This window comes from Natrix helvetica (assembly GCF_964273705.1).
Source record: "Natrix helvetica genome assembly, chromosome: 2".
In the NCBI taxonomy this organism is placed as follows: domain Eukaryota; kingdom Metazoa; phylum Chordata; class Lepidosauria; order Squamata; family Natricidae; genus Natrix; species Natrix helvetica.
In genome coordinates, this window is record NC_138552.1 from 245,302,638 (window position 1) to 245,327,971 (window position 25,334).

Below are 25,334 nucleotides of genomic sequence, written 5' to 3' on the forward strand. Positions count from 1 at the left end.
GTTTCCTGCTTTTTTTTTTAATTGTTGGCTCCTAGAGGGCATTGTGTTCATTGCATTTTTTAAAAAAAATCAAAAGAATCCAATTAAAGTTCAAAATAGCTTTTTATTCTGATGGTCTGTTATGCAAACTATTGTCACTTTTGGGCATATTCTCCAAGACTACAATTTTTGCAGTCCTTAGGATTTTGTTCCAGAGAACACTGGGAAAATCAGAAATTTCAGCCTTTTTTATGTTTGTTTGTTTGTTTTGTTTGTTTTGCTTCTTAAAAGACTGAAGAAAACCCAAAACAATTCTGATTTTTTTAATAGTACAGAACTGGGATTCTGTGAGTTTCTACAGTATTGGAAGAGATATAGTTTTGCTATGATAGTCATACATATTGGCCATCAATTAACCCAATGCAAATTTCTTATGATGTATTGGTGGAGACCAGCAATAATGTATGGAAACATCTTTACTGGGTTAAATAATTCCAACTACTTAAGGCATTTTTGCACTGTCGCATTGAAGTACTAACCATCAGTTCCGAGATGGCAGAAAACTATAAAAGTTCCAGTCTGATTTGCTGATCCCAAAGCTATAGCAAACTTCTCCATTTTGCTTTCCTACCAGCTGCTGTGTACTGTACGTTGTGTATACAGTAAAGTCAAACTTTACTGGTTAAATTCCTTGGCTGTATTGCCCTCAATATCACCACAGGAGCAATATTCATACTAAGAACAGATATTCAGCGATGTGCAGATGCTGACTCACCTCTCCTGTGCTTTCCTGCGGATAAAATAGGACTTGTACAAAGTACAAGGCTGGAGCAGAAGTGATAAAAATGAAGCAGAAGAGCTGCCTGTCCTCAAAACTCAGCAGCTCCGTTCCCTGTTGTTGAGAGTATTGAGAGACCTGCATGATAAGTGGGAAAGCTTTGCTGTGGAGCTCCCCCAGCCTAACCAAAAGCTTCTTTGGCAGACTGTAGGGAGCTATGGGGTAAAGCCACCGCTGGCTGTTGTGTTAGCTGACCTTATCTCGAGCAAAGCAACTATGGTGATAGAGAACTGGGCTCAGGACTTATGAAGAATGGTATACCTGAAACAGCCAATAGGAGTGGATTGATCCCCTTTCCCGCACCTCAGTTGAGAATATTTCACACACTGATCTGCTATGGGTTTCTACCAATTTTGCTTTGTTTTGTCTCGGGTGAGGACACTTATTTAAAACCAGAACAACTGACAAGTTTGTTTCAGCCATGAGATTGCCAGGACATATTCATTTCTTGACTAGTTGCAAATGATCTCCCTGATTTTTTTTTATTTCATTTGTCTGCTGATGTTTCTTGTCTTTGTGTCTTGTGATAAGATAGGTCCTTTGCTTTATTGTGCAACATATAATTCAACTTGCCAACAATTGATTAAAATGGATGCTTGTGTACTGGTTTAGCCATGATTTGAATTGCTGGTTGCCTAGCATCTCGGGAACGTTCTAAGACTGTTAGTGAAGAGTGGCCGTTTCTCAACAGCTATTAAAACCTGGGAACTTCATTTCAGCGAAAAATGCAGTTCTGCAAAGCATAGGTACGTGTCAGTGAGCATGTGGATTAGAAAGATCAAGGAATCATTGTTTACTTGGATTTCAAAAGGCTAATGAAGCCTCTCATCAAAGATTTCTAAGCAAACTTCCTCTTTTGTTAAAGAACAAAAGTCTGAAAGGTTTAAAAAAATGTTATTCCAATGGATAGAACTATACAAATAGTGGGAGCCAACTCGGTCAATGTACAATATGTTAAATTACTGATCAGTGGCTTGAGCTCTAGAGTAATCCAGACAAATAAAAAGCTCCTCAGCAGTTTTAACACTTTAAATAATGTAAATAAATGGTTAAACTATTGAATGCAGTGCTGCCAAGTGTATAAGGGCGTACCCGAGCCTGCCTGGAGCACCGGATACCATCCCGGTACGGTGCTCCGGAGGGCCCACCCGCCCGCGCGAGCTCCTTACCTGTCTTTTAAGACTTCTGTGCTTCTGCACAGGCGCATGGCACATACAGCACCTGCGCGACACTCTGCAGAGCAGCTGGAGCATCATGGAGGCTCGCAGAGGCGTTAAGATGCATATGCATGCTGCGTGCGTCCATGTGGATGCCGCCGGGCCCGTTCCCAACATACCGGTTGGAACAGGATCCGGAACCCACCACTGTGTTGCTAGTATGAGTTGCTAGGGGAGACACCAGTAATTATAGTGCTTCTGGCAGTTGACCTTATCAGTAGCTTTAATCAATATTAGAGTAAACAAGCTGTGATGGTGTTGCACATAAAACCATAAGCAACAACGGTATATGATAATAGTCTTGAGAGACCAGGAGGAAGAGCCCCGAACAATGATCGGTTAACAAAGCTTGAGTCCAAAGGAGGAGGGGTGGTGAAAGTGTTCCTAGTTTTCAGGAGAGTGAAAGGGAAGAGGTACTTTGAGACTTGCAACATTGATGTTAACCTTGCAAGGTATCCAAACAAGAAGCACAACCAGGTGTACTAGTTATACCCTTATTGTGAAGTTAACAGAATCTTGCGAATCTGAAAATACTTCAGAGGGGGTCTTAGTGACATCCCCTGGCATGTTTGGGCAGAAACCATGCGTTTTAAAGTTCTTTGTGCTTTTGAAAAATAATAGCCTATAGTTCTAGAGATGGCAACCTCAGATACCAAAGAGGAGCTTAAAATTTCTACTTTTAAACTATTAAATTAAAATGGTGTGTCACAACTTGTGAGGTTGAAGATGAGGGTTTTGCACCAGTGGTGGGTTTCAAATTTTTTTACTACCGGTTCTGTGGGCATGGCTTGATGGTTGTGGCATGGCTTGGTGGGTGTGGCTTGGTGGGCATGGCAAGGGAAAGATACTGTAAAATCTCTCTACTGCAGGGGAAGATTATTGCAAAATCCCCATTCCCTCCCAATCAGCTGTGACTCAGAAGGCAGAGAATAGATGGGGGTGGGGCCAGTCAGAGGTGGTATTTACCGGTTCTCCGAATGACTCAAAATTTCTGCTACCAGTTCTCCAGAACTGGTCAGAACCTGCTAAATACCTCTGATTTGCACCCATTGTATTAGAAATGCCCCTATGAACTTTATACCATACCATACTATACTCAATTACATTTTAAGTTAATGCTTGATCATTCCCCTATAATCCTTCAATATGTTGTCATAGGAAAGACTGTTAAAAAGCTTTTATTGTAATTTGGTCATGTAGGAAGTTACAGTGGTGTGAATTATGTTATGCAAGAGGGGGGGAAACAGGTTTATCATGTTTATTCTTTGATCAGGAAAAAGACTTGTATTTCCAGGTTCTTCATAATCTCATAAGTGTCTTCATAATCTCCTAAATGTTAGTATCTCTAGAAATGAAGCAGTGGTCCATATAATATGTACTCCAGATCAAATTATACTCTCAATTTTTTAAAACAATTTTCAAAGAAAAGGTTAATTACATTGTTGATAGGCATCTGTGTAAATATGCCAGAACTTTTACCTGACAAGACAGGAAAAGAGAATATTTTCTAAACAGGATACATGCCTCCTAAATTACTAACATTATCTAAAGAAACTTTTAGAACATTACAAGATTTATCACTCTCAAGTGATTATCCTGAAAAGACTTGGAGAGATCCGAGAGATTTTGCAAGTAGCTAGAAATATCAACTGGAACATGGACTTTTTGGCTGATATTCTTCAGAGCTACAGTTGTACTTACTATTCCTAGCATTGTAAATCTCTCTAATGAACAGGACATGTAAATAAGAATCTACTATATAGGAAAAACTGAACAGAAAACGAAGCAGAAAGATCTTATCATGGGAAATCACATCAGATTATCCAGAAGGAAGGAGAGATTTGAAAAGGGCCATCAGGATACCCATATGAAGGAAATAGTCATAATCACAGAATGGGGGCAAGAGATGAAAGAGTGGTATATGGATTAAAAAACTATGCAGGAACTATATATGATTTTTTTCTACCGTGAAGAATTCCAAAGAGTTCTTGCTGACCAAGCATATGTACCTAGAATTGAAAAAGTGCTCAAAAATAAATAGGGAAGAGAAAATGCAGACCAATTCTAATCAAATGAATTGGCTGGTGAGAGAATTTCGATAGCTGAGTTAAGAGGACTAATGCAGCATCTTTGATGGAATGGGGTTTTACATTACCCTATCCAGCAATATTTTTGTGGCAGCCTTCTCCAGAACCAAACTTCTACTATTCAGTTGATGGGTATCCTGGATCTTCTAGATCTTGGGAATTAGAACTACTGTTCCTGATCTTGTTTCTATTTGTTTCTAGTTTGTTTTAGTGGTATTTGAAGAATGTTTCAGTGTTTTTGTACATCATGCAGAGTCACATTTCTGAGATAGGTGGCCATATACATTTGATAAATCAGTACCTATCCAGCTGGAACACTTAAACATTTCCCTACAAGAAAGAAAGGCTTTGGGACATCTTCACTTGGAAAATAGCCACTGAGGTGGAAAGTTATTGAGAGGAATAAAAACCACACAATGGATAAAATGAACAGAGAATTTTGTTCCTCTCTCACAAAATGATGATGGGTCATCCAATGAAGCTGACTAGGGGGAGATTCAAAACAGTCAAAAGAATGCTATCCCCCCAAAATGTATTAACTGAGGAAATAATTACCATAAAACCCTGGTAGTTTGTTACATTAGATGGCTTTAAAGCAAATTGGTTAAATACATGGAGGACAGATCTAACAAAGGCAGTTGGGTTTGAAAAATGCAAGACCACTTGCAGGTGATAGTGGTGGGAGATGGTTATATCCCTATCTCCTCAGAGGCATCTGGTTTATTATTATGAAAAACAGTGCAGGACTAGCTTTGGCCTCATCCAGTAGGGCCATTATTGTGTACTAGCTGTTATTAGGAATGGATTTCAGGACGATTAGTACATGAATTATCTGCATTGGAAATGAATATTTTTCTCCCTTCAGATCAGCTGCATAATCTTTTCTAGCAAGTATATATCAGGCTTCATCTCTATAAGAACAAATTAGTTTTGCCTGTTTTCAGTGATAAAAAGTATTAAGCAAATAGGCCTGAGTATTTTTTATTATATGCATTGTTGTTTTAAAAAACAGAAATTCATCTCACGGTAACAAGAAGCACATTTCACTATAATGGCTAAAGATGCAAAAAAGCGCTTGCTTGAATATAACAAGCTGAGGGAATCAAGATGCTTGATAGAAGGAAATAGTGAAACTTGTTGGCTCAGGCCCCAGAAAAAACATTATCCTCAAAGTAATCGGGCTTCAGTAGAGAACTACAAGGAAGAAAAACAGGAGTATGACAGTGGCAGGACATCCTGGATAAAAGTAACTCCTCCTAATAAAGAAAAACGGCATTTTCCTGAAAAAAGTAAGTTTGCAAATATTGCACTTCAAATAAATATTGAACTTCACACACCAGTAATTTCTTAAAATTAAGGGACAGGATTCAGTTGTGATGGGTCCATTACCCTATTGCTGCAAACTAAATTTGTATCAGTCCAGATATTTAATATACTGAGTGTGTCTATGTGTGTACACTACATATGTATGTTCTTGCATCACTTCTGCTTTTGTTGTTAAGCAAATCATCTTGGGTCATTAAGTAAGATATTACATCACAACTTGCAATTTTACTGCTGTTTTCTCTGTTTACTCTGTCCCAAAGATGCTTTTTTTCCCAAGAGGCAAGTGGACTTTCTAGTTTTTTCTTTGAAGACATTTAGCTTCTCATCCAAGAGAAGTGAAAGGTTGCCTCTTGAAAAAAAGCACCTTTGGGACAATCGTGACTTGGATGACTGAGAATCTCCATAGACATTTACTCTGCTTGTTTGGAAGCTGGTTATGAAGCACACAAATGTCAATTATGTAACTATGGAGACATTGTGATGGCCATAAATGCGAGGATTGGTTGAAAAACCTTTTTTTCCAAATGTAACTTTGAACTGTTGCTAAACAAGGAAGTTGGTAAGCGAGCATTATCTATATATACAGTCAGGGGTAAAATCCTCCTGGTTCAGCCTGGTTTGGCCAAACCAGGAGGTACAAATGTCTGTGGTTCTGCAAACCAGTAGTAAAAAAAAAAAGCTTCCGAGGATCGCATGGCTCAGGTTTTTTTTTTTGCTTTTTAAAGCATTATTTTCCTGCCAGTTAAAAATGCTTTAAAAAGTGGGAAAAAAAGTTGGCCACACCCACCATCACATGACACCCCCCCACACCAAGCCACGCCCACAGGACAGGTGGACAACAAAATTAGATTTAACCACTGTGTACAGTATATAAAATTGAACCCAGCTATATGGTAAGTATCTAGAGACAGCTCTCTGAAAAGCATTTTCTGAAGATCACATACTTTCCCTGGGAGGCTAAGAGCTCTAGGTGTAGACATCCTTTTCCTTCCAAAAACAATCAGAAAGCATTTTAAATTATACTTTCTTTTTCTTCTTAACTGATGCAATGGTGAGAAGACAGGGAGATTAAAGAAACATTAGACCTAATGCAATTTTGTAAACAAATTCCAAGTTGATTGCATGATTAAAAACTTCCTCTCCAAATGCTTGTAGCATACATTAATGTTTCTTTTTCCCTGGTTGAAAGGAGACAATAAGGAAACATCTTCTCCAGCTATTTCCTTGGAGTCCTTGCAGAATAAAAGGGTTGTAATCAATAAACATTTATCCTAGCATGCTTCACCATTTACCTGCAGTTTGCCCCAGCTTGTGAAAACATGTTATCTGATTAGAGAACTATATATTATTTAATAAATAAATTTGGATATAGAAATATATAATAGAAGTCTTTCCATACCCGTGTCATCTTAATAGGAGCTAACAGGCACCTTTCTCTATCATCACACCTGCTCTTGGTTACCTCCTAAGGTCCACGTGATCCCAATCCCTCATCTTTCAAGAATGCCTTAAAACTCTGGCACTTCCTCTAAGTGCCCATTTCTGGATATATAATCAAAATGACTTCCTCGGCACATCACAGGCCCTGATAATACAGGAAGAAATGTTTTTTAACTAGCTGCTGTAGGTTATAACCCATACATGATTGCTGATGCTGTTATTCTTGTTTCATTTATGTTACTGTTGGTTCTATATCTTTGTTTTGTAACAGGTCAGGCTAGATTATAAATACAATACAATAGCAGAGTTGGAAAGGACCTTGGAGGTCTTCTAGTCCAACCCTCTGCCTAAGCAGGAAAACCTATACCGTTTCAGACAAATGGCTATCCAACATCTTCTTAAAGACTTCCAGTGTTGGGGCATTCACAACTTCTGGAGGCAAGCTGTTCCACTGATTAATTGTTCTAACTGTCAGGAAGTTTCTCCTTAGTTCTAAGTTGCTTCTCTCCTTGATTAGTTTCCACTCATTGCTTCTTGTTCTACCCTCAGGTGCCTTGGAAAATAGTTTGACTCCCTCTTCTTTGTGGCAACCCCTGAGATATTAAATAAGGGTGTTCCCTAATTGTATACCCGTAGTAACAAACCTTTGAATATGATTGGGCTTGGAGAGAATGATTGATCCAGAGTTATTCAGAGAAGTCTATGGTTGAATAGATTTGAACCTGGCTCCTCTGGGCTAAACGTTATATTACACTGATTTTCACACATTAAAAGAACCAATTTAGTTTTCTAAGGGTCAATATTATATGTGATTCTGCCAATGCATTATAGTCAATATCATTACTGTTGCTTTTAGCATATGTTCCAAAATATTATTGACAGGGAAATAATTATGTTCTCTTCTTTCATTATTTATTAATTAATAAAGATTTATTGGCTGCCCAGTTCTGGTGGTCGCCCCATATAACTTAATGTATCTTGTGATGAAGCAAATAGGTATTCTATTTTACTGAGAACTCTTTGGTCTTAATCACTAACGTTTTGGAAAACAAATACTGATGTTGAATATATAATAGAAGAATAAGCTACTACATTATTCCTATTCAATGTATTTCAGAGCACTATAGAGAAACCCAATGCTTGTTTTTCTAGCCATAATTTTCTCTCGCTTGACTCATAATTACACAATTCATTTTTATGATCAGAGGAAATCCTGCTGAAGTAGCTTTTTACATTCAAATGTTCAAAGGTGATTTTATAGCCTGCAATAATTTTTACAATTTGGTTATTTTCAGAGAAAGTTATTGAAAAAATATGAACGGCATCCATTATATTTTATCTCTTTCAGAAAGCATAGGATTTCTTTTTTAAAGACTTGGGAGTTTTTACCTGAAATAAATGCTAGAGTAGAATATGGGAACTTATGAACTACCCTGCTGGATCCTTTCAGTTCAGCACCCTGTGAGCCAAGAAATCCATTTAGTTTGTTGGCTTGATTTAACTTTATCACCTGAGCATTCAGAAGCCTATCTATTTTCAGGAATCCATGTTCAAAACTGTATCAGTGAAATATAGAAGCCCGGAAAATGTACAAGGAAAATGGCCAAGAATCTTCAGAAAAGATTGTCCTGTAGTTAGGTTTTTCTCTATTCTCTTAAGGTTTGTTCAGCGCAATATACATAATTAAAGTGCTGGAATAGGACCTGGGGAACCCAAGATCACATCTCTTGTCAGTCAAAAGTTCATAAGATGACCTTTAGACAACCACTCCTTCTAAGTCCAGCTTATCTCACAGGGCTATCATAGAGAAAATGGAGGAGAATCTGCTTACGCATTCTGCCTATGCTTCTAAAACTGTAATAATAGCTAGTTTGGTGTAGTGGTTAAGGCATCAATCTTGGGAGGCTGGGATTTCCAATCCTACCATGGGCATGAACCCAACTGGGTAACCTATGGCCAGTCAATTTCAGCAGTGGCAAACCACTCCTGAAAAATCTTGCCAAAAAAACTGCAAGGATTTGTCCAGGCAGTCTCCGAGAATTGAACATGATAGAAGAGAAAGAAAAAAAAAAATAAAAGAAAAATGGGGTAAAAATAAAAAGCATTATTATTACGGTTAGTTGCACATAGCCAGATGTTTAGTCTGGATTTGGCATTTTTATCCACCTCTCAAGTCCCTCCTAAGGATCTGGGATAAGCAGATGTGTTGTTTGATGGTATTAAAAGATATTGTTCCAAGATGTAAGCTATTTCAAAGAAACTTGCCTTCTGCAATTTTGTTAATGCCAGTGGTGTTCAAGTGGTACTCCAGATGTTTTGGGATTGTGCTCATGGTGTCTATTACAAGTTACACTTTTTGCTTTCTTTTGCCACCATCATTTTGTGATTTTTTTCCAAAAGACAGCAAGGAAAAAGAGTACTGGAACTTCCATCTCCAGTTAGAATAAAGCAGCACCCAGATTCCTTGGAAATAAGCTCTCTTGACTATATGAAATGTCTTTTAGTTTATATTTAAAAATACCAAATGAACAGTACATAATCTGCATCTAGTTATTCTTCTGAGAGGGATGGCTATATATATTTAATAAATGATTGTGTACCAATAAAGGAGAATATGTATAATTCAGGGTTGAAATGAGGGGTCCTTGGGGCTCTCTGAGCTGGGTTGTTTTCTTGAAGATATTTTAAAGTAGTCTAGGAATATATATACATCATTGTGAGATATATAGATCATTGTGTGTTATTTGTCACACGCCATCCCATTAACACCACATCACTCCCTGGCAGAGTGAATTGGATTGTTCTGACAGGAAACAAACATCAGATGGTTTCAGAAGTCTTGTATAACTTGTATTTATACACATTTCAACTACCATGACATGCTGTAAGATTATTGTATTGTTAACTAACGATAAGAAAAATGTTATATAACCAAGTGATTCTGTTTTTCACCTTGTATTTATTTTATTTTTCAGACAATGCAATTTTTGGATGAGAAGAGCTATTAGAAGCAGTTTCTCTGCTGGAGTACTGAAGTTGTATGCATTTTGCCTAATTGAAAAAACAACTGCATTGTTTGTGTGTGTGTGTGTACGCATGTACACATACATACACAAATATTCATTCTTGAAAATGAGTTTAGCTACATGATTATGGTTAATTTTTAAAATGGATTTGCATGGATTATACAAAGTAAAACATAGTATGATGAAATAAATGTCCTTCGTTTCAGAAATATTTTCTCAATATTCCCCATAATATCGTATAAGACTGGGCAATATTGTTATACAATGGTCATTTTCCCCAAGTTACTGAAACATACAGAAAAAAATGGAGTCACAGATTAGTTCTCAGTTTAATGTATTATGTTACACTATCAAAGCCTATTCACATGGTAATCTTCCAAGGTTTCCTTAAAGGTTATCTGCACTAGTTGCTGCCATGGCTGAACAGAATAATTTTTAACAGCTGAACTTTTTTTTTTAAAGTCTGGTTACAGTTATATCATTTTTTCCCCATTTATTTGAGATAAAATGAAAGAAGCTAAGTGGTAGCATTTTTTTTTAAAGAATCACATTTTTACTAAGTTTTATTCTCTTCTATGTTACATAAAGTTCTTGGGTATTGTGCTTTTTTAGCACTGATGAAAGATATAAAAGTCATTAGAATGCAAAACAGCTATCAAGATTTTATTTTAATTTTGGAATTGGTTGTTGTGCTTGCATATAACTTTGTCTATATGGATTTTATTTTACTTCATGTAGATAAATACTGTTTGTGTGTGTGTGTGTTTGTTTCACACAAAAGTATGTACATGCACAAAGACCTGCCAACAAGAAGGTCACTGTTTTTCTGGTAGAACAAGAGGGTAGAGCAGCAGGAAAATTGTCCAATGGGGGAACATTATAGTCTTCAGTCCTGAGTAGTTTGCAAGTGTCTTAGTCTGGATAAATTTTTCTTAAGTTAGTTTAAAGTCTAGCTGCCACAAGCAGAGGGCAGGAGCAGTTTAAACAATGTTCAGATTTGTCCTTCATCAAGTAGAAGGTAGTACAGGTGTCTCAAACCCCAGTTAGTACAGGAAACTCCCTCCCCCATCCCCAGTAGATACATCTATGACAGCAGAAATGATCAAGGTGCTAACTCAAACCACAAAGTAGGGTCATGGTTCGTGTGAAAACTCAAAAGGTTCTGGGAGGAGAAACTTTAGAACTTGTATCACCCATTCTTGTGCCTAAAACAAGACAGGCTAGAGAGTAGTGGTGGGTGTTCTGACCCCTCCCCACGCCTGTGAATAAACCAGAACACAGGCTTGGCTGCTTGCCACTATTCAATTACTGAGATAACAAATCCTTTGGCTGAGGGCCCAGACAACTCACGTTCAATAGATTAACTCTGCAGCAACCCAGATAAGTCAAATGAAGCCATGCAGATAGTCCAAATGAACAGACACAGCTAGAATACATAGATAGATTTTCTTAACTACTAATTCGAATGGTTGTTTCCTGCAAATGTCCTCTCCAAATGCCTCACCTATAATTTCTCTTAGGAGGGGCCAATCCACAACCACCTGTGCTTAATCATCTTCTGTGAGTCTGCCTACGGAGTTGCTCTTCCGTTTCTCAGCCCTTCTCAATCTAGCATCAGGGACAAACTCCCTTTGATCCTCCCCACTGCTCCATGCCTCAGGCGCCTCCTGGTGGCCAACCAGCCTCTCTGGTCCCTGCTCTGAGTCTGAACCCTGCACAGGGCCCTCCACATCGTCCAGGGCAGACTCATATGGTTCCTCGCTATCCGAGTCCATCAGCAGCTCAACCGGATCCTGCTGAGCCACAACAGATGGGTTACAACCGGTACACCCTGGTACGCCCCAGGTACCATTCCGGTACGGTGCTCCAGAGGACCTACCCGCCTGCATGCACTCCTTACCAGTATTTGAGATTTTTGGGGCTTCCGCGCATGGAGCATATGGTGCCTGTGCGATGCTCCACTAGGAAGCTGCTGGAGCATTGCGGAGGCATTGTGGTGGTAAGTACGCATGCATATGCTACGCACGTTCATGTGGTGGACACCCGGCCATTCATGTGATGGACGCACCGTACCAGTTGCAATGGGATCCGGAACCCACCACTGCTAGAGAAGCAGAGTAAAGCACCATTTCCTGCCTCCCATTCCCCTAATGTTTGCACCAGAGGACATTTGCAACCCAGCTCCCATCATTTTTTCAAAAACCTACTTTATTTGAGCTTACTCTGTCCTCGCTGAGCACAGCTAATATTCGACTAATATACACTTCAGTGTAATGTAAAAAATGCATGTAGTTTTTTTAGAGGTATGTACACCATTTAACCACAAGAAAAACTTTTGAACTACATTGAAACAAGTTCAAAGACTTTTCTGGACAGGAATCTCATTCCTTTCAAGCCAAAAATAGCCTTTTGAAGATAAAGTTCTGTTTATTTAAAAACTGTTCTGATGTTGTGATAGCAAAATGTTTCCAGCCTCTCAGATAAATTCCACTAAATGCTTACCACTACATCTCAGTCTTTTATATCAGTCTTAATGAAATGATTTGAGATGTCACTGAAAACATAGCTTTTTTTTAATCCTTAGATACTAGCACAGTCATTGTTTCTTACATCTTACTTTCAAGTGCCTTCACTCTTTCAGAAGCTGAAAATGATCTTAAAAATACTGATCCATCTCCAGGGATCAGTATCTCCAAATGAAGATAAAAAAATATGGAGGGACATAGTTTACATCTGTGGAGCCACAATTAGGATTGCATATTAAAATACAAACTTGGTCAAGGTTCTGCTGAAAGTTATTTTCCATGTAGTCTCCATTTCAGAACTCCAGTTCCCTGGAGAAAGGGAATGGTTATTACACCAGGGAGGTTTATATTCTGTGAAAACATAACTCCCATTGTTGGACCATAGTTTAAGCAAGGCAAAAAAAAAGTTCCTGAGAACAAGATAGCTCCAAGTTTAAGAAAATGTCATGTCAGGCAGTCAGTCATTCTCAAAACATTTTATCTCCATAAATATTATTTCTTAGAATGCAGAGAAACAAAAGGCATGTGCCCTGGTTAATAGTACAATATTTAAGCCAAGAAAATCTTAATAGCAGAAATACAAACATTCTTCACTTGCAATAGCCACCAGATTATTATTGCACTTTTAAAATGAGAGTCCATAGATCCAACCAAAATAAGCAAAAACCTTATTGAACCTCAAAACCTTGAAAGGTCTTTGAAACTACAATAATAAAGCCTTGTTAAAAATGAGACAAGAAAACATGGAACCACATATGTTAAATACTCTAAATATTTATATTTCTACATTATTGATGCTTTTGGCTAGAAATGAGAAGTTGCAATTCTGTGTATGAACAGTAACAATGTTCCTTATAGAAAGAAAATGCTATTGTCTGAATAACTTGTAGGTTTCTATTTAGGTAAGATACTGTTTCCATGCTTTATCTGCATTGGATCACAAAGCAAAGCACTGTTCATACACAGCTATGCACTCAGAGCCTTGGCTGTTGTGGCATCCCAGATCAATCTTAATCATTTCTGCTTTTAACATGTCACAAACCCTCATTTCAGCACAAAATCTCTCAAACTGTGAATGGCACAAAGGTTAGCTGTATTCTGAAAAATGATTGGGCATGAAAGGTAGGGCACCTGGGCTGGGTTTGTTATACAAAGCAAACTGTGTTTTGTTTGGTTTTCCCTTAAGCACTAGTACTTCTTACAGATTTTGTACAATGAATATAGTCAGATGCATGAGTATTGTTACTTAACAAACAGATTCTAATAGAATACGTAAGAGTACTCTAAAGGAACACTCAAATGTTAATTAACAGCTACAGTGACACTGTTTCAATTAAAAGTGCTTCAGAAGTGCTCCGTTTTGACAACTTTCAGAAAAGCAGTACTGTACTATATAATCAGAGCAACCTGAAGCTCCTGCAGAAGGCTATTTCATAAAACACGCAATAGAAAAGCAACATCTAGTCTTGGGTCTAATAACATGGCAATGGGAGGCTATCAACAATTTTTCCCACATATATACTGGTGACCTACTAAGTCTTATTGATAATTATGCATCTTCTATATACCAACGTATATAGATGTGTGTTGAAATTGACAACACACATACAGACCAGTGGTGGGTTCCAGATGGAACGGCCCCGTCGTCACCCACATGGACACGTGCAGCACGCACCTATGCGCACATGCATCAAACTTGCTTGCGACGCTTCTGTAAGCTTCCGTGACACTCCAGCTGCTCGCCGGAGCATCGCACAGGCACCGTACACACCATGCGCATGCGCGGAAGTGCCAAAGGCTTAAAGCACAGGTAAGGAGTTCAGGCGGGCGGGCCCTCTGGAGCACCATACCGGAACGGTATCCAGTGCTCCAGGCAGGCTCTAGTACACCTGTACCGGGGCATACCTCCTGCAACCCACCACTGATACAGACTCAATCAGAGTTTCAACTTGGAAACTCAGCATCCTAAGCAAAGTTGGATCCAAACAATTCCTGGAAGAATCCCTAGACACAGTGATAAACCACATTCCCAAAATGAAAAGTTAAGAAGGAAACAAAAAAAGCAGAACACATCCTCTCCTGCAGCCAAAATCCAGATAAACAGGGATTAACACCAGGCACACAAGCAGAAAACTATATTCTAATCAAGGAACTACCAAGGATAAAACCATATCCCCAACAAAATTGGCAGGGCAACATAAAGATAAAGGTAAATGTTTCCTCTGTCCAATCATTTGCGGCTCTAGGGGGCAGTGCTCATTTCTGTTTCTTAGCCATGGGAGGCAGTATTTTTGAAGACATTTCTGTGGTCATGTGGCCAGCATGGCTATAAGGCACACAGAATCAGGGGTGGTATTCACTTACCTGCCCTACTGGTTCGCAAATGTCCACGCATGTGCTCCGCCTTCCGCGCATGCGCTTTGCCTAAAAAAAGGGCCTAAATGGGATAACGTGGAGCTGGGGGGGGGGTAGGAGGGGCTACCCACAATTTCTGCTACTGGCTTAGGCAAATTGGTCAAAAATGGCAGAATACCACCTCTGCACAGAATGCTGTTACCTTTCTACCGAAGTGGTACCTATTTCTTTACTTGCATTTGCATGTTTTCAAACTGCTAGGTGGGCAGGAGCTGGGGAAAGTAAAGGGAGAGTACCCCATCGCACGACACTTGGGTCTTGAACCTGGGCTGTCAACTTTCCAGCTAACAAGCTCAGGATCTTTAACCGCTGAGCCATCATGCCTCCAAAGAAACCTATTGTGTATAAACAGGGAGCAAGCTACACTCACTTGTACTGATGATGTTACCGGATTGGGTAATAAAACATCTGCAATCAAACAACCAAGCTTAGAGAGCACCAAGGACTCTACAGTTCAACTCTAAGCTACACATATGCTCTTCTGTTAGCTATTTTAATATTATACATTTTATGTAATTACACATATTTAAATAATCTGAATTAATCTCAGATACTATAAAATATCATCTAGGACCTGAGGAAGTTTTTCAGTTTAGGAAAGACCTTCAGTGAATTCTGTGTTGTTACATGTAAAACATCTTCCACTGAAATTCCTTTTATTTTAGCAATGTATTCTGCAGCAATGAAGATATTCTTTGGCTCATTTCTCACCTAAAATGCAATTATAAGATTATAAAATTTATTAAAAATTGATAAAGAAAATTACAAAGTTTATAAACATTTATAAAATTAGGTAACAGGTTCCTATTTCCTTTTTCCTAACCAATTTCGTTGTATTTAAGTACAATGACAATAAAGATTATACTATTGAGCAATTCCTTTTCATTTACAACTCATCTGCAAATCTCAGTTCAAACCTAATTCACTGAGTCCTGCAGTAATGCAGGCATGATGAAGGAACGGGTAAATATGATCACTGACAGTTGCTGTCATAAATCTTCACATGAATGGCTCTTGGACCAGCTCTTGGATTATTTGTTTTTGTAACCAAGACAACAGAGATGTCCAGCAGCATTCAGGGCAACTGGGCAGTCCTCCTAAAATAATGCTACCCACTGTCGCTCAAGCACTCCATTGGTCCACGAGTTTGGGCAAACAACAGTTCCCCCTTTCTTTACACTTGGGAGGCTTTTTAACAGTCATTTAGTCTGTCATTTTAACAGACTTTAACTGATAAAATAAATTCTACTGTTACACTGTGTATGTTATTGCTGAACTTGACAAGATAGAATCACTGATGGGTCCTCACCTGTTTCTCAGGACCTAGGGCAGGTGAGTCAGTTTCCAAGCAAATGCTTTCTAGAGGCAGCTGTTTCACAAGTTTCTGCTTCTTAAAGGAAATCACAGAAAGGAATTAATACCTATAGCTTTTAAGCTGAAAAGGTAAACTTTTGAACAAAAGACGGTTAATCAGTTGATAATTTCCACATAAACAATTGAAATATACACCTTGCCAGAAGCTGAATACTTTGCCTTTATATACATATACAGTCCAAACAATTTTATTCCCTATTTCAATGTATTCAAATTTTTTAAAAATGAAAAAGTCCAAGATCCATTGAGAAACCTTGCTTCTTTTGTTTAAGCAATGAATAGAATAGAATGAATGAGCCAGAAGGGACCTTGGAGTCCCTTCAAGCAGGAGAACCTATACTATTTCACTGGACTGAATCCTTTACTTGATTAATAATCGACAATTAATTTGATGTACTGTAAATGTAAAAGACATCAGGCTAGAGACCAGACTATGAGTTCTAATCCCACCTTTGAGATGGGGCTAACTGGATAATTTTGGCCAGTCACTTGCTCTCAGCCATAGGAAAAAAAAGAAATGAAAGTTACTTCCAAAACTGTTGCCAAGAAAACTAGGGACTTGCTTAGGTAGTTGCCAGGAATCAAGATTGAGTTAGACCTTTTTTTAACCTGTCCTGGAATGTGTTTATAAATATGCTTATATGTATTTAGGTTTGTATTACATAATGCCATGAATAAAGAACTTTTGTTCAAGACTTTGCTCCTTGATCCTTACCTGTTCACTCCTTGCAATTGAGGGAGGGATAGAGAAAAAATATCCAGCCTTCACTCCTTCCATTGCTACAGATGGTTTGCCATCAAATGCATGGAGCAACACTTTCTCAGCACCTGAGTATTCCAATAGACAGGAAAGAAGTCACATTACCAGTAGAATTACAGTGTCAGAACCTAACATAAGCAGCCAAATACACACAAAGAAAGTTGGTGTGTATCAAAACCCATATTATGCAACAGAGACAGCTTAATGCCCTCTTGTAGAGTGAGCCACAGTGGCACAGTGGTTAGAGCGCAGTACTGCAGGCTCCTTCTGCTAATCACCAGCTGCCAACAGTTTGACAGATCGAATCTCACCAGGCTCAAGGTTAACACAGCCTTCCATCCTTCCGAAATGGGTAAAATGAGGACCCAGATTGCTGGGGTCAATATGCTGACTCTGTAAACTGCTTAGAGAAGACTGTAAACCACTGTGAAGCGGTAATAGGTCTAATTCTGTTGCAATTACCTTTTCATATATTTGTTTTATATTTTTCTATCATTGTTTATGCAGTGGTTTCTAACAGTCTAGAAATTTTTTGCAAAAATCACACAAAGGCAAAAATAAATATGCATTCAATTTGGGGAATCCATTTGCAAAAAATACTTTATATCATATGATCCGTATTGAAGTGCTGTTTAATTTTGGAATAAATATTATATTCATTAGAATAGTTAGGAAATTTTAGACTTGGGGCTCCGTGACATTATATCCCTCCAGCACCTTAGTCTGCATAATATGCTACACAGGTGTCAAACTCGTCGCATCACATTGCTGTCACATGATGTTTCAGGATGTTTTCCCCCTTCGTGGCGCTGGGGTGGGCGTGGCCTGCGCATGTTGCATCCTGCCTGTGGGCCACAAGTTTGAAACCCCTGATATACTACATGATTTATTACATAACGTGGCAAACTAGCCCCTAAATAAACACATTTATTTCAAAATGTGGCAAATGTGACAAGATTTAGGGATCTTCCTGTTTCTCTTGCAAAATAGGGCCCTGGATTTCATCACAAATTCTGCCAATAAGCAAATCTTGCTAAAATGTAATGCCCCAGATTTGAACATGCCTCAGATTTTCAAATGTCTGTGGTTCTTCCAATAATAACGCATGGTTTTGAAAATTGCAGTGAAAGGAGATGAGTAAGCAACTACTAAGGGATATATTCCTCATAGTTCTGATATAACATCTAAAGAAGAAAAGTTGACTTAGACTCCCATGGAGATGAAACCCGATATCAGGGGCAAACACATTTTAACAAGAAAGCTAAACAAACTTAAATCATTAAGTAAAATAAATGATACCTTGTTCCTTTAAGAGGTTAATTGTTGGCCTTCCAGCTGAGCGGGAATGCACATTTCTAGAATAAATAAAAAGAACAAAGACTCAGCAAGAGATTTTTGGCAAAACTAGCATGATTTTCAGAGTCAGATAAACCAGCTATATACTGTATATGATTGAGATTGCAGCATGTCTAGGCTTTTGGATTTCAGCTAGATATTTTAATTTACTGTTAATTTGTAGCAGGTGTTAAGTATAGGCTAATTATTAAAGTTGTAATAAATATCACAATATTAAAAAATAAACATTTGGGGATGAATTTGTTCTTTATTATAGCATCTTATTTGTTTGTATAGCCACCCATTTCACACGAGTGTCATATGAAAAGGATGCCATAGTCAGTTCACTCATTGTTAAATCTAGAGTTTTCTATCTACTCCTCATAGTAACAAGGAAGAGTGAGCTTAGAATCCCTTCCGAGAAACAATTCCATGTAACATGCATGTACCTGCTCTTCTATGGCACTTCCCCTATGGAACATCATTCCCACTCTGAGGTTTTCTAAAATCTACATATGATGTCTTGCTGAATTTTTAATTATACAAAATTGGAGGGTATGAAACATAATAATAAAAATTTGAAAACATTTGAAATACTATATGACTATAATACAATAATGCAATTTGATGCATTATAATTACATGAATTAACCATAGGATCTATGCAAAATGCAATCAGATTTTTAGAATCATAAGTTCATTTAAAGAAACTAAGGATCGCAAAGAGACTCTAATTCTATAAATTATAAAAATAGCTATATTTTTGCAACAAGTGGCTTACAAAGGTAAGTCAAGTTGTTTTGCCAGTTGAATTTGTTTTATCAAGACTTGTCGTTGCCCTTCCTTCTGTTCATCACTGCTGGCAAATCTGGGAGTAAAATCCAAACCAATCTATAGAAAGAGAAGAAAATAAAGATGGGTTGTGATTGTGAGAAAAAAACTAGAGGAAATGTTATGCTCCTGGAGAAAGAGAAGGATCTACATCTATCAAATAATAATAATTATTATTATTATTTATGAAACACTTGCAATCTTTAATCATTTATTCAGGAATGTAAATCTTTTATGAAGCTTACTTCAAAAGATATGACTGTTCTGTGAGATCAAAAGCAACAAAAACATGCTTGTTGTTTAAAGATAATTTCCAACATGGAAAATATTGATTACATGAAAAATATTTCCTAGATATATTGCAAATACTATGCAATCCATATGTATCCATACATATTGTCATTTATGATAAGTGCCATAGATATGTAATGAGGATGTAACATACATTTTATTTATTTTAAATGATTCTGTATTTGAACTGCTCAAAATATATAAATGAGTATGTATTTTCACAGATATAAATACTTCAGCAATTGCACAGTTTCCAAAATATACACATTTATACACCCAGGAAATATAGAGGGATTTTTTTGTCATGGCATACTGTACATTGATATATTATTTTCCATTCTATCTGTACTTCTGTGTGAGTCCACTTACATATACTATAAGCCCATTTTATTCAATAGGATTTAATTCCAGATAAGTGTACTGCAAAAATGAAATCTAAAGTTGTGCAATGTGTAAACACCACAGGTTGGGTTGTAGTGTTGTGTCCTAGAAACTTTTATCTAGACACAAATTGTATTCTTTAGGGCTTAATTCTAAATCAGCGATGGTGAACCTTTTTTGGCTTGCATGCCATAAGTGGGGGGAGCGCAGGGGGGTCATGTGCAGGCATGCCACACCCTTAATGCAATGCGTAACCCCCCAGTGCACATGTGCACACTACAGTCATGACCCCCGATTTTTTGCATGCTTTTTTTGCCCTCCCCAGGCTCCAGAGGCTTTATAGGAGCCTGGGAAGGGCGAAAACAGCCTCCTCCACCCCACCCCCCAGAAGCCCTCCGGGGGCTTCAGGGACCTTCAGGAGGCTTCCCTAAACCCTCTGGAGCGCTCACAACGACCCACCAAGCAAACCGGAAGTCACTTCCGGTTTGCTCAGAAGGTCGTTTTGAGCGCTCCGAAGGTTTCAGGGACCTTCAGGATACTTCCTTGAAGCCTCCAGAGCAGTCAAAACGAACCTCCGAGCAAACCAGAAGTCACTTCCGGTTTGCTCAGAGGGTCGTTTGAACGCTCCGAAGGCTTCAGGGACCTTCAGGATGCTTCCCCGAAGCCTCCAGAGCAGTCAAAACGAACCTCGGAGCAAACCGGAAGTCCGTTCCCAAACTTCCGGTTTGCCCATGGGGCTGGTTATTTGCACTCCAGAGGCTTCAGGGAAGCTCATGAAGCCTCCGGAGGGCCTCCGGGGGGGGGGCTCTTTTCGCCCTCCCCAGGCTCCTATAAAGCGTCTGGAGCCTGGGGAGGGCGAAAAATGGCTTTAAAAAAGGGTGAACTCGTGTGCCCTGACAAATGGCTAAACGTGCCACCTGTGGCACACGTGCCATAGGTTCGCCATCACTGTTCTAAGTGATACACACTGCTTTTCGCAGAGGAAAAATTATATATGAAAAAGACTTAATAAAAATGTTAACTTGCCTCCCCAATGGCAAGCAAGTGATCCTGATACAGCTCAATGAGTGGGAATGCTTCTTCTAGATCCTGCAAAAAGATTTAACAATATGAAATGAATATTAAAGTAAATGTACATATTTGCTTCTGCTCATTTAGTTTCATGTTTCTCTTGATTTCTCTTCTATTTATTCATTTATCTATCAAATTTCTACACTGTCCATCTCACTTAAGTGATTCTTGGCAGTTTAAAATAAAAACATCAGTAGTATAAAACATAGTTAAAAAACAGAAGTCCACGCTTCTTCAAGGTTGAAAGCACTGCTATATTGAATATTTTAATCTACATTAAAACTTTGCATTGTGCATGGAACCAAAAGGTAGCTGGAGATAAGGTGTATCTTGCCTTATAAATGTTGAATTTTACTTTCAAATATATGTGAGGATTTACCTCTAATCAACCAAGTTCACAAAGATTTCTTCCTGGCACACTATAGGACACTCCTATCTAAATACCAAGCCACATACCTTAGTATTCATATACTATACTTTTAATGGAAAACAATGCTTCTTCCTTTGTTCTCTTTATAAAAATATTAATATAAGATGTGCCCCATTGCTTATACAAGAAGAATCTTTTAATCTTGAAATTCTAAACTTTCATTAATAAGTATTCTCAACAAGACGTGCAATAACCAAACTTCTCTCATAAAACTGATCTAAATAAATCAATAAGGGGTGTTTTAATTGTATGTTTTTATGTATGTATCTACTGTAGATATTTTTTTATTTATGTGTTTAGTCTTTTGTGATGGTAACTATGAATATATGCCTTATTCATATATCCATATGAGGAAATTTCTTTTTGTCTATAATTTAGATTTCACTTACTGTATTTATTTATTAGATTTTTTTTGCCATCCATCTCACTCATACAGTGACTCAATTAAACTAAACTGATTTTAGAAATAGTGATGATTTTTAATAAGTTGTCCCATTCTCAAATTGATTTATTCTGTGAACTTAGGCAAGTATTTACTCACTGAACTTTGTTACTTGTAAGATTAAGGAACTACTGACTACAGTTTAATAAAGACTGAAAAATCTATAGCAAATCAAGACACAGTATAGACTTTAATAATGTATAGAATTCAAAAGTTGTAATTTTATTTTATGTCACCTTTAAAGTAACACTGCGTTCACATCCACCTGGAATACTTTGAACTGGATGGATGCCCAAGCATGGAAAAATAAATCCTGGATACCTAGACATAAGCATTTGTTAAGGCGTGGCATAAGTCAGGTGCACATTATACTGAATCACTAAAATTGCTGTCAAATAAATCAATACTTATTTCAGATAAAATAAAAGTAAAATAGTTTTCTGTTCCTAATTCTTACATTTTCAATGCATTCCTTGTCTGAGTACCACTCGAAAATAACTGCAACTTTACTTGTTTTGTGCAAAAGAATATCAATCTAGGCAGGAGTGTATTGATAAATGTTTAAGAATTGATTCTGCTACCTCCATTGTTGCTGCTGTGCCTCACTGCTAGCTGAAAAACAGATGATCGGCACATTAGGCATCTTGGCTCAACTCTACTCTCAAACAAAACACAACATTCCAGAAAACTTTAAAGGTGGCTCTTGCAAGCCAGTTCCAGCACACCACTGAGTTAAAGTATATCAAGTGTCATACAGTATATATTGAATAATGGATGAAGGAAAAAGCATGAGGCCAGATCAACCAACCAGAAGACACTGCTGAGCCGTAAAATACAAATGGATGCTGACTCAGATACTGAGATAGACGGAAAGCACAAGTATTTGATAACATCTAGAAAAAGATAACCTGTTAAAATGCACAGGCTTAGATCCCTTCATACAACTCAAAGAAAGCCACTGTATTAATTCTCATTTTCCCACCTTCTGATCTCATTAACACAGATATTGTCATATCCCAATCAAGTACTGATCAAATGTATATTGCAATTTGCATAAATCTATAAAAAGAGGTTGCACTTCTTCCACTTATAGGCTTATCTTTTACTTTCAGAACCGTAACAAACCAATTTATCCCTCAGTGGAACTGAGTGCTAGTCTCCAATGTTAAATGAATTATTGGGAATTTCTCCTGCACATGATATCAAATTACACCTAGTTATGTTAAAATTTCATTGTAAAATACTGCGGGTGAATCTAATATTCCAAAAGAAATACTCCAAAAATTCAATGCATTTTTAACATTTTCTCTGAACACAGTTATTTATTGAACAGCATAGCTCAATTTAATTTTGAAACTAAAAGAAGCACGTCAAAAGTGCAAATGAAGATGTTTATTCCAAAAGCCTGTTAAATGGATATAACTAACTGTTTAATTCTTTAAATCCTAAATTGTAACTATTTTCATCCCATTAAGTACAGTCTGGAAACATTAGTACCTTTCTGAAAGTTGAATAATTTTTGTGAAATCTCCAGAATGTTCAGCAACTACTACCAGGGCCAAAACGTTAGACTGAAACAGGAAATAAATTAGATAGAATTAAAAGCAGTAAATCACAAAACTGTTCCAAAGTAAATCTATCCCAAAATATTATTCCCACATTTAAATGACATTCCTAAAGTAATCTGTGTACAGAAAGTTTACAAAAGGAAAGTTCTGCATCTCATATTATTTCTATGGCAATTCTGACTGTCTCACAAAACCTGTATATAGAACTGCAGGTTCATTCTGCTGAAAAGAAAAGAGTTGAGGAAAGGGAATGGAGAAACATTTCCTTTCTGAGACTTCCTTAAACCATAGAAGTTAGGGTCCAGTTCCAATTTTGGTCATTTGCCTCATGCTTCAACAGTTTCCACCCATGCACTCCATTTTTCAAAAAAGGCCTTCCAACACTTGGGAGTTCTCAGGATAGAATCATAGACGTATAGGGCTGGAAGAAACCTTGGATGTCTTCTAGTCCACCCCACTACCCAAGGCAGAAAACCTTGCATCCATTCTTTCTAGGGTTTGATAAAGGGAAAATAACAAGTGAAAAATACTACAAACCTTTTTGGCATTTTCCAATACACTTTCAATGTCCTGGAAAAGGTTAAAATGTTATTATACTGGCAGATCACTGTGTTTAAGCATAGCATATTTGCTATGCCATGGTTCAGCATGCTTTTCTTTCTACCTATAAAGAGTAATGCAGTCTAATTCCCACCCCCCATGATTTTTATTATGAAGAGATAAAACAGATACAAAATCTTAATACAGAAAATACATTAAAAAGAATAAATATTGTAAAAACACTCCCCAAAAGGAGAAAAAAGGAAATATAATACAGGTAGTCCTCAACTTACAACAGTTTATTTAGGGACCATTTAAAGTTACAATGACATTGAAAAAAGTGATTATGACCATTTTTCACACTTATGACCTTTGCAGCATCCCCATGGTCACATGATAAACATTCAGATGCTTGGCAAGTGGCTCATATTTATGACGGTTGCAGTGTCCTGGGGTCATGTGATCAGCTTTTGTGACTTTCTGACAAGTAAAGCCAATTCACTTCCAGATAATAATCCAGATTCACTTAACAACCATGTTACTAATTTAACTAATGCAATGATTCCATTAACAACTGTGTAAAGAAAAGTCGTAAAATGAGGCAAACTCACTTAATAAATGTTTCACTTAGCAACATAAATTTTGGGCTCAATTGTGGTCATGTCGAGCACTACCTTTCTTTGATATTGAAAGGTAAATTGACCTCTTCCAATCTGTTGACTACTGTGTCTTTATCCAGATATGCTGGCATAGTTTGGCTAGAACTTTTATAGATTCTTCTTCTGTTGCTTTCAGTATCCATTTAGAAGTGCTTCAGATTTCTGCAGCCTTATCAGCCCTAAGTAGAGTCAGGAAGATATGCCTCCATAGCAGGGGTGTCCAAACTTGGGAACTTTAAGACTTGTGGACTTCAACTCCCAGAATTCCCCAGCCAGCTATGCTCCATAGTATAACCAGAGGAACCACAAATGTTTGCAATCTTTGGGGAAATCCTTGGTGTATTCTCCCCTGATAGGACCAACATATATATTTTCAGATTCACCTAATAATCATTTTCGTTTTGAATTGCAAGCTTCCCAGAGTCATTGACTGAGATGAGCGGGTATAGAAATTGAATAAATAAATAAATGTCACACGGCAAGTTCGGGCAGACGTTGCCATGTCGAAGTAGTAACCTAAATCATCCCTAATCCTTACATAACAGTATTTCCAGATGAAGAAAGCTCGCCATTCCTTTGCAAAGATTTAAAATGACTAAATAAGAGTAAGGATTCTGGTGTTTCTTTTCCCCCTTTCATCCAAACCCACTTACCCTTTGAAATTCGGGTGCCGCGAGATGGCAGTGACAATCCACCGCTCCCATCCTGGCACTCAGAACTGCAGCTGTCCCAGCTGCTGTTTCTACCCGGACCTATTTCTGGATTCCACCGTTGTAGGGGGGGGGATTGGCAAAGCGTC

At 37.8% G+C, this 25,334-nt stretch overlaps 2 protein-coding genes across 5 annotated transcripts in view; both read right to left on the minus strand.

Annotated features, from left to right (window-relative positions):
- Positions 1–25,334, minus strand: part of NENF (neudesin neurotrophic factor) — a gene marked incomplete at its 5' end in the record, with an annotated part of 340,944 nt that overhangs the window by 157,245 nt on the left and 158,365 nt on the right. The window lies entirely within an intron of this gene.
- Positions 5,269–25,319, minus strand: TATDN3 (TatD DNase domain containing 3). 4 transcript variants are annotated; one of them, XM_081944186.1, is made up of 10 exons: positions 25,189–25,319; positions 23,874–23,906; positions 23,266–23,339; positions 22,005–22,089; positions 20,852–20,914; positions 19,104–19,213; positions 18,287–18,342; positions 16,943–17,055; positions 16,163–16,240; positions 5,269–5,315 (listed from the first exon to the last, which is right to left on the minus strand). In XM_081944186.1, the coding sequence occupies exons 1-10, from the start codon at positions 25,237–25,239 to the stop codon at positions 5,289–5,291; spliced, it is 690 nt and encodes a 229-aa protein (XP_081800312.1). In that variant the 5' UTR covers positions 25,240–25,319; the 3' UTR covers positions 5,269–5,288. The 4 variants fall into 4 exon arrangements, with proteins under 4 accessions (XP_081800312.1, XP_081800311.1, XP_081800310.1 ...); XM_081944185.1 differs by having other exon boundaries at positions 5,274–5,315; positions 16,163–16,243; XM_081944184.1 differs by lacking the exon at positions 5,269–5,315 and adding an exon at positions 12,899–15,564.